Source organism: Phaethon lepturus, unplaced genomic scaffold (assembly GCF_000687285.1).
Source record: "Phaethon lepturus isolate BGI_N335 unplaced genomic scaffold, ASM68728v1 scaffold4682, whole genome shotgun sequence".
Lineage (NCBI taxonomy): Eukaryota > Metazoa > Chordata > Aves > Phaethontiformes > Phaethontidae > Phaethon > Phaethon lepturus.
Genome location: NW_010523930.1, coordinates 11,783 through 22,280, shown reverse-complemented (window position 1 = coordinate 22,280; position 10,498 = coordinate 11,783). Strand labels below are relative to the sequence as shown.

The 10,498-nt window shown below is 35.5% G+C and overlaps 1 protein-coding gene across 1 annotated transcript in view; it reads right to left on the bottom strand.

The window, feature by feature from the left end:
- PI4K2B (phosphatidylinositol 4-kinase type 2 beta) overlaps positions 1-10,498 on the bottom strand; it is an 18,201-nt gene continuing 7,703 nt past the window's right edge. The window contains exons 4-9 of the mRNA XM_010282254.1: positions 9,387-9,540; positions 7,726-7,793; positions 7,116-7,215; positions 4,453-4,586; positions 3,315-3,374; positions 1-722 (exon numbers count right to left, since the gene is read on the bottom strand). Of these exons, the coding sequence (XP_010280556.1) occupies positions 549-722; positions 3,315-3,374; positions 4,453-4,586; positions 7,116-7,215; positions 7,726-7,793; positions 9,387-9,540 (690 nt within the window). The 3' untranslated portion in view covers positions 1-548. The remainder of the gene's footprint in view (positions 723-3,314; positions 3,375-4,452; positions 4,587-7,115; positions 7,216-7,725; positions 7,794-9,386; positions 9,541-10,498) is intronic.

Here is a 10,498-nt window from a genome sequence, read left to right as displayed (position 1 = left end):
TCAAGGACAGAATGATTTTTTTATTATTATTATTTTTTTTTAGTGCCTGACTTTTCAAGTAACTGGCTTATGAAAAATCTATCAACAGCTTAAAGTATCAGAAAGAAATTCCAAGGAAAAGCATTTTTACAATCAGTGATAACATTCTGCACTTTTTTTTAAAGACCATATAAAAAGAAATTGATAGCATATAGGTTCTTACATTTATATCAAACAAAAAGAAATCCTGTTGTATTCAAAAGTAGTTTCTTAGCATATGCAAACTGTGTATCTTCCCTTATTCAGAATACAGTAATTTAGCCTATAAAAATACAATATGGACAAGTTCTTCTCATTCCCTGACATAAGAATTCACAATTTTGAGACAAAAATTGTAAACTTTTATTACATTCAAAATACATTTCTTAAGTCTTTAGAATTTAGAAGTTCTGAGGTGTCGGCAGTCAGAGCTCTTGCTATACAGCAGAAATATGTTATTGCAGAGCCTTTACACAGAAGTAGCTTTCTAAAGTTAAGAGAAACTTAACTCTTCCCATGTATTTTTGTTGCTACCAGGAGGAAAAGAAAGGCTTCCTGCTGTGAAAGGTCTGTGTGAACGCATTACTCAGATGAACAATCCGGCCCTGACTTCCAGTGCTGCTTCGCTCCACAATCACACGGGGCATCTGAACAAGCTGAATGGGACTTTTTTCATCCTTTAATGCCTGAGTAAGGTTTAGTATCTAAAACAGTAAAAGCAGGTAAGGTGAGGGCACACAAGTAAAACTGGCTAGCAGGCTTGTAAATTTAGATGCCACTCTTAAATCAATTCTGTAGAGGACTGCACTGTCAAATAAATTATTTTTAAAAGATAAATAAAATATTTCAACTTGAAATAGATTATCTGGTAACATTATGACATCTTACTGCTGACTATCCTTCTACTCTTTTCTTGAATATTTCATGCAATCATCTCTGAAGTTTTGGAAAGTCTTAGAGACAAAAATCTAAGAGCATTTTAAATTTAGCACATCTCAAGAGCACTGCACCTTTAATGAAAAAAACATACAAGAAAGCAATCAACATGTATTTGACATAGGATCTACCAGGAATTGAGCTACAAGTTATTTTCATATCAGAAGACATGAAGCCATATTATTAGCCCATGCCAAACCCAGTGCTAAGATTCATATTCAGCCCTCAGCTCCCAGGAGTCTGTTATCTTCCTTCCAAAACATCAGCACTCAAACTGCCCTGATAATTTACTCCAGGTTCAATGTTACCCTGACAAAAACTGAGGCAAGTATTCAATTTAGTTCTGGTGACACGCTTGCATTATTACCCTTAATATCAAGCCTGTTTTATTCCTCCTGCACAATGCCCTTTTCTTCCTTATGTGACTTACTGATCCCCTGCTCATTCTGCACTTTCATGGCTGAAGAAGCCTGACAGATAGTCTTTTGCGCGGTTTACCAGAATTTGGCTCTTCCGGCAACTCCACCTGACATTTACATTTTCTAAGTTCTAAGGCAGTCCTTTGTAGATGTGCATTACCTGGTTGCTTAGTGTCTATATTCTTGACAGAACTGTTTTTCTTGGGTTTGAAGCCTTCTCAATATTTTCCCCCCTGCTTCACAAAAACATGCTTCTAAGGTACTTTGGGTACCTTAAAGCTCTTGCCCCTTACATACAAGATATATTTCTCTTCAGCCTCCTTATCCTTACCAACTAGATTCTTCCTTTCCTAATTCTTAAAAGTTTTCATTTTTAAGGATATACTTACAGACCTTTTGGCTATCCTGCAAATTCATCTTAACTGAATGAATCCGTTATCACATGATCTAGATATCCAACTCTTCTATAATGCCCTTGTAATATACTTTGGTTTTACACCAAAAGCAAGTTTAAAAATCAGTGCTAAAAGGCATCATAGCAAATGTGCTGCAAGATGTATTTGCAATTACATCCAAGAATAACTGATTATCTGCCTAAATCCATGCCTGAAAACCTGGCATCTCCCACAGTGAGACACATTCTTGTATAGCTAAAGGGAGACTAAAAAAAAAACCCCGAAAACACATCACCAAATCTCTGCTGAGATCCACCTCAGGGAAAGGGAGCAAAGAAAGGGTCCAGATGCAGCCTTTATGGTGGGGAATTAATTTAGACAATCTTCACTAGATCTTTCTCCATTATAGATCAAAAAAAAAACAATTTCTCCTTAAGCCTTTTGTTAAATAACAGATTCCCTGTAGCCAAATGTCTCATCACAAAAAAGCTACTTAACACAGTTTAAGATGGATGAACACTGCAGAATTGACCTTCCAGTGACTGCACAAACTTCTCAGAAAAGTGATTTCACAAATAACTCCTATAATTCAATTTAATAAGTAAGGTTTGCTGGCTTTTAGTCACCACACATAACTAATATTAACCAGGATTATGTTTGACTAAGCAGAGCTGCAATCTTGTACGTGGTACTTCTTGATACAGGAAACTCTATAGAGAAAGGTCAGATTCAGCCACTCCAGGAATTGTGAGTGTCCAGCTTTAAACTATCCGTGTTGAATTTATAAGTCAATTTCAATAAATTCAGGGCAAATGAGACTCTTAATTTATCTAGTCCAATTCCCTTACATTTTCACAAATCACTGTTTTAGGCCTACAATGAACTAAATAATTTGTTCTCAGCTAAAGCTTGTTTTCCAGTATATCATACCAGTCTTAAATTTTGAAACGGCAAGAAGATGGAGAAACCCTTCTCCTCTCCTGTTTCAGTGTTAAAAAAAGACACCACTTAATTATCTTCATATTTGTAATCTGAAAATGCCTGCATTAGTTCCAAGTATGGTTCTGACATTTGCTAGAATGAAGAAATTTTATTACCCAATATCGCTTTCTTGTTATAGGTATTTCAATCATCCAGTTAACACTCCAAAAGAAAGTTGCATTTATTTTATTAATATAACAAAATTGCACACTAAATTTCCCATCCACATTTATGGCTCTTCTCCAGTGTTTCATTTTTAAAATACCTTCTAAGAATATACAGGTATTAAGTCCTACCCTATCCCCCACAAAAACAATGCAACCCAATTATTTAAGAAAATAATCTTCTGTAAAAATAAAAATAAATAATCAGTGTACACTTTCTGCTGCCTCATCAACATGCAAATAAGAACAACATCTAGAAAGACATGTAGTCTTCTCAGATGAAAACACCTTCAAGTGTCTTTCAATTCAATAGGAATCAGTTTTTGTAGCTCTAAAAAAAAACAGCTGAGAAGTGATGACAAATTAAATACATAAATAAAAATGTAAAAAAGTAGTCTTACCTGCCCCCTCATAACGGACATTTGGTTTTCAAAAGTAGCCTTGTCAAATCCTTTATCAGTCTTTATTAAAGAAAACAAACAATTATTATAGGAAATTACCATTTTATTTTTAGGTATATATCTGGCATGTGAATTCATCCATTTCATAATACGCATAGTCATATTTACCAACATCACAATAAATTTTGGAAGCTGCAAATAGTCATCGTTTGTCCCACAAAAAGGTCTATTTATTGCAGCAAGTTTACATATCTGTAAACGAAGGAAGTTCCACATTGTAAAAGTAAAATACACCAGTGGATACCACTTCAGGGCATTGGTAGGTGGGCTTAATACCATCACGTGATGGTGTTACATCACCTCCGTCTCTCAACTTTACTCTGGCAAAAGAATACTTCCTCCTTCAGATTTATTAAATACTTCAGCTGGGTTTAGCAGTCAACCCAGAGTCACTCTGAATACAACTGAGTCAGATGCAAATATTGTAAATATGTTTCAGGATATAGTTTTGACATTACAGCTGAATTCTCATTAGAAGTTTAAAAATTCCATTTCTTTCCATCCTAATCGTTTGGATTATTTCACATGAACATCTGACAATTGTTTATGGCATGTTTCAGAGAAGGACACTCCTTCACATGTCAATATTGTAGCACAGTCTCAGTGCCTTTAAAAATAAATTCAACTGACTTTAAACATGGTCAAGATTTCAGCATCAACATCACACAATATATGTATGTAAAATTAAGTATATGAAAGGTATGCAGGTACTTTAAGTTACATTAAATACATGATTTCCTCGGGTTGCTACAGTTTATCTTAAGTGTATACACACCATACAGGTATGTTAAATGGAGTTTTCACACAGATTTGTGCTATAAAAGTTAGCTAGTTTTAATTGATCATGTGAAACAGATTTATAAAAGGTAATTACATTTTCAGATGAGCCAAGTATTATCAATTAGCCACATTAGTGACAGTTTCCTCTTGGTTATATAATCCCTTTCTATCATACCAGTGCTAAAGCTAAAAATAGCACAGTATCATGATAAATTCACAAAAACAAAAACCATCTAACTGTTCCATTACAGGTATTAGCTACATAGTAATGTTCAATTCAAAGAAGCACTCGATTCACCTTAAATAGTTCATAAAGATCTTCACAAAGATCCTGCACGAAGTTCATATCAGAAATGCGAGGAAGAACTAAATCTCTGGTCTCCTGAGAGAAAGGAACTTTTGCTTGAGACAGCCAAGCCCAGTGAAAGGGATCTAATGCAGGAAAACAGTACATTTACTGATTAACAACAGGCAAAAATGAAATTCTCAAGCACTTACCACTGATACAGCACTCTGCTGCCTACTGGAAGTTCTCAGTAACACACCATTTTCCACAACATTGTTATCCCATATACCTCTTTTGGCTACAGTTAGAAAAAGCAGCTTTACAGCTACTTAGCCTTTTTTCCAAACAGTGAAAATATATTTTAAGTAATAAATATTTAGTTGAAGTAGTAAGTAGAAAAGGTACATAAATACTGTAAGCAATAGTTGAGGCCTTCTCCTAGTTTAGTAATGCAGTTTCCTTTGGAGTAAAAGAATGGCTACAATCAAATAAAAATCTTGAGATGTTTGACTCACAATGAAGAATTAACAAAAAAGTAGCTACTATTTTTTGACAAAAATTTTACTTATTAAAATGCTGCCTTCTAAGCATGCTGAGAAAAAAAAAATTCACACAATTACTATTAAACAGATTTTCAAGAGATATTGTAAGATTAATTAATATTACCAGATGTTAAACGAGACACCAAACAGTATCAGTTGCAGATGAGGAACATCACCAGTAGCAGGTTACCCATTGAACTTTAACACTGCTCACAGCCCTTTGAGTCTGACAGTACAGCCAGTTTTCCACCCACCTCAGAGTCTGTTTGTCCAGTTCATATCTCAGTTGTCTAGAATACAATGAGACCACACAGAATGCTTCGCAAAAGTAAAGGGAAAATCAGTATTCACTGCTCTCCCCTCACCTACTGAACCAGTCATCTTGTCATTAGAAGCTGCCTAGTCAGTCAAGCACAGTTTGTCCTTGGTAAATCCGTGCTGGTTTCTCCACCACCTTCTTGTTCTTCATGTGCTGGAACATTGCTTCCAGGAGGACTCATTCCACAATCTTCATGGGGACTGAGGTTAGGCTGGCTACCCCATCACTCTGCGTAGCCTGCATCTTGAAGATGCATGTGATACTTACCTTCTCTTAGTCATCAGCAACCTCACACATTACTACAGTCTTTCCAAAGTCATGAGAAAACAGCCTCACAATGACTTCAGCCAGCTCCCACCACATTTCCAATGCATCCCATCTACTCCTGTGAACTTCTGCATGACTGTTTTGCTTATGTGCTCCCTCTCTTCTGCTTTGGGTAGTGATTCATTCCCAGAGGCTCTGCTTATGAGCTCTGAGACCTAAGAGCAAATCTTACAACTGAAAACTGAGACAAAGTCAGCAATGAGTAACTTCTTTCTTATGCCTTTTGTCTTTAGGTCCTTGCGGCACTTTTCTTCAGGCCCACTCTCCCTTCTAATTTACTTAAGCCTTTCTTGTTGCCCTTCATGTCCTATGCTAGCTTTACTCCAGCTGAGCTTTGACTTCCCCGACTCCATTCTTGCACTTTTGGACAAAGTCTCTATTTTTCCAGGGAAGTCTCTACGTCCATTTTTTTATGTATAATTTTTGTATCCCAGTTCATCCATGCTGGACCAACTTCCTGCCTTTTGCATAGGCTGTTCTCTGGCTTTGAGGAAGTTATCTTTGACAATCAACCAGCTCTAGTCATCAAGAACACATCTCTACCCTTCAAGAGCCTGTAATTTTAAACAGCATTATGCTACAAGTTTACCTTTACAGCATTGTCACATGTTTGTCCAACTGCAAAAGAATTCTAAAGGATCATCCAAGTTTATTATTACTTTTGATGCTGAAGTAAAAGAAGGTATAAAACAAGCGATAACTGCTATGTCTCTATGAACAGCTGAAGAAGTGACTATAGCCAAGAGACACATAGGAGAGTAAATATTGAGTATCAAGACACAGAAAGACTATACAGAGTTCTGGCTGAGATAGTGAGGTAGGCTTTTGACAGCAAAACTAGCTCACACTTAACTGCCATAATTACCTGATTGGCTAATAGCCCACAGAAATAACTGTAAACCCTGTTGGGCACTTCCCTCTAAACTATAAGTAATCAGAGATGGGGTCAGAAGCAATCTAGCTTTAACAGTAATATCAATTTTCAGTCTACTTGAAAATACTAACTAAAGATTAACTTCTATAAAGTAAGCTAGAGCTGAGAACAAGTAAAAATAACATGTAACTTGTCTGCTTGTTCCCTACAACAGCACCCTTTGTTTTGAAATAGAAATTTGGTCATTAGAGAGACAACTTGCATATCCTTCCTTGCACCCGGGTGATTTTCCACCATGGTTTTCAAGAAAACACACAAGAAGTATGCTGCTGTATTTTTCCAATTCCACCATCAGTCAGTTTACATACAGTAGTATGTTTATGAATATCCATGTATTAATACCACTTAAAGGTATAAGGGTAAAAAAATATGAAAAAGGACTTAAATCACATATGCCATTGCAAAACTTTCTGAAGAGTACGTTATTTAACAATTCAAAACATACCTACAGTGATGATTTCTTAGTTTCTTACTACAACAACCCAAATAAAAAAAAAAACTTATTTAGAAGTTATTCTCCCAAAAGGAAGATGATTGAAAGCGCAATACTTACATGCCCTCCACTCATCAGGATGCTTAAAAGGAAATGCTAAACCATTGTCAATTGCAGCAATCTTAATAGTAGATTCTTTAGTTATAGTCCACTGACTATCCTACGGAAGGAATATTTCAAAAATAAGTGATATATATGTGCTTGCAAAAATAGTGAAACACATTAAAAATATTAAGTAATACACTTTTTAGCTTCACTGCTTAAAATCAACTTAAATAATATAAAGGAGTATCCAAATGAATGCCAGCACATATAATTCTTACTCTACCACCGTTAAAAGGGAGCCCTTCCTCCAAATACAAGATAAGCAGAGCACATAAATAGCTGAAGAAATGTGCTTGAGCAACAGTGGGCAGTTTTATTATTATTATTATAGCCCAAGCTAGTAAAGAAAAAATATAGAACAATAAAAATAACTTCTAGCACTGTTCTATCCAGACTAGTCTAATCCAAATAGCTTTTCCATTCCTTTCACCTCAAATAATTTGCAGTTTTCACATTTCTTGAGACCATGCACCAGGATTAAAGCCGTGCACTTAATCCCCTGCAAGACCAAATTATAAAACTAAACAATTTAAAGAACGTAAGTTTCAGAGTACAATTTTCTTACCTTATCTGACAGATCACGTCCATCATCTTGTTTTTCATACCTGACTAACCAGTTATCGTTACCTCTGTCTTTAAACAGGAAAATGCATGTCACAACACATCATTTATAAAGAAATCATCATCTAAAGTGATATACAATGACGAATACTGTAAATTGAGAATTTATGGAAGGAGTCAGGCAAAACTATTCTAAACAGTTTTTCTATCACAATACATGTGTTTTATTTTTACTGAAATATTTGAGGCAACTGATTTAATGGAAAGACCAAAAATTTACCAAGTGTTCTCAGGTATGTATTACTGCTTTAGTTTCCCCAACTGGCTGAATACACAGCAAAATACCAAAAAAGAGAAACTATTTTTATCCATTTTATGCAGAAAGATTGGCAGTAGTGTGCACTTCTCCTGGGGAAAAGACTGTCAACAGCAGCTGACTTAATTTTTAAGCTGTTTTAATGCTGATGAGGAAAGGGAGAGGCCCTCCAAAATTATAGGTAATTTGATGTTTGACTACATGGAGAAAATAGACTCTTCAAAGATGGAGGGGACACACAACTGAAGAGCCTTTCAGAAACTGACAATGTCTGCACCATTCAGACAAAATTGAGACATTGAAGGCTTTGACAAGTTCTTTCAGACAGAGGATGACTGCATGGATTTGTAGGTCCTTCTGTCATATCAAGATGCTCCCTTAAGTTTAGTTAAACATCCATCAGAACATTTTCATGTTCTGTCATGATTAGATATATTAGGTGAAGGTAAAATCATTCACATAATGAGGTTTTGCCTTTTGAATATTTTTCTTCAATTTTAAGATCATCACAGGACGTGGCAACTGTTTGGAAACACTGGTTTCTATTTGATAAAGCTGACAGAACATGCTATGTTACTGGCTGGAAAGTATTATGTTCTTATGAAACTTTCTTCTTTTAGTTTGTTTCTAAAAAGCCACAGGTTACAGTGACCTATTTTGAGCTAGATTCTTTTCTAATAAATTAAGAAAAGGAAAATGAACTACAGCTGGTATGTCTGAAAAAGAGTAAAAATGCCCACTTCCGACAAAGCAGAAAAGGAAGCATTTTAAATATAGAACTGCCTTTGGATTCTTGAGGAAATAAATCACCTACATAGTCAAAACAGAAGAATCCCAGCTTCTGAGTGAAAGAAACAAGAATGCAGGAAAACCGAGAGATACACATCACCACTGTACTTCAGTGCCTAGTCACAATGAACATGAACTATTTTGCACTGACAGGAAACTATGCTGTTGTCCGCTCCGGCTTAACATAAAAGGAGTGGTAGTGATGGCTTTTCTTATTCTTTCTGAAACCCCACCATTCCTTGTCCTAACCAGGGGAAACAGACAGTTAATAGCCTACTGACAGAATTAAAGCATAATGAAAGTATTTGTTCTTGAATTCTTATATTGCTTGAAAATATCAAGTAAGAGCCAAAAAGGGTTTTTTGGATTTTGTTACATTGCAATATTTAGTGTTTGAATCCAAAGTAAATTTTTTAAACTTTAAAAATGCAACATTCCAGTCTTCAATTGTGAGAAAGGCATCCGAAATGCATAAAACGCTTTCAGTAGCAGCTTTCCGCCAGCACGGATTATGATTTCTGCTTCAAAGTGGATAGAAACCGAGAGACACTAACAAATACCTGTATTTCTGATTACATAATCCAAGATAACCAATCTTTCAAACTGTGACTGAAATTCTTTCCTTGTGTTCTCAGGTAAAGGATCAGTTTCAAACTTCCTGAGCCAGTAGTCAGCTTCCTTATATCCTTCAACAAACAGCTGGAAGGAGCCAACCTGAAACATTAAGAAACTGCATTTGGAAAATGCAACTTAGGCAGCTCAACAACTAATCTTAACATTAATAGAAAAACTTATTCTATACTTTCAAAGTTCAGAATACGAGAAGTATGACATTAAAAGAACCCAAAAGATGACTAAGTGGTTTCTCTTTCATTCCTAAACTCTAAAAAAAGACTCAAATCATGAGCGTTTTTTTCTGGGTTGTTTGCTATTGGCTTTTCTTTTTCCGTGTTTAGGGTTTTTTTAAATATTTGTTTGACCACTCACTGAGCTTACCAGGAATAAAATGTAGCCAGACAGCTCAACATAAATGAACACTCAGTATTATGAGCAATATTTGAAACAAAGAGAAAGAAATAACATTGTCTCTTTTTCACTGGAAAGACTTGATTCAGTCGTTGATAGTAAATTCACCAAAAATTACAGGAGAAAAATCTTCCTCTGCGAAAATCTTGTACATTTCATTGATGAGAACTGCAGCATTAACAGATTTTTCAAGACAGACACTTTTTGCATGAAAATGGCTGAAATACATTTCCCAAAAGTGTCCAAGGAAGAAAACTACAGATGGCACAAGCTCAATATGTGTGGGCAACAGGAAAGGTACTCAAGATTAAAATTCAAAAGAGGACTTGTATTTGAGAAGTAAAATGCAGATAGATGCACATGTGCAGAGGTATGGATAAACACACCATGTGCAATAACCATGTTGATACAAGCTTGCTTAACATACATCATATGGATCAAAATTGCTGGGAAATGGCACAAGTGGATTACCCAACCTGTACATAACCCATGTTTTAAAAGTTTAGGAGTAGAATAATGTAGTGATATTTTGGGGATACAATAAGGCTCATTAGGCGAGAAAGATGTGAAGTACTGCACACAAGATGAAAGGAAGGTAAGACGAACACAACAATAGGATACCGAAAAGAATAAAAGTAACAACAGA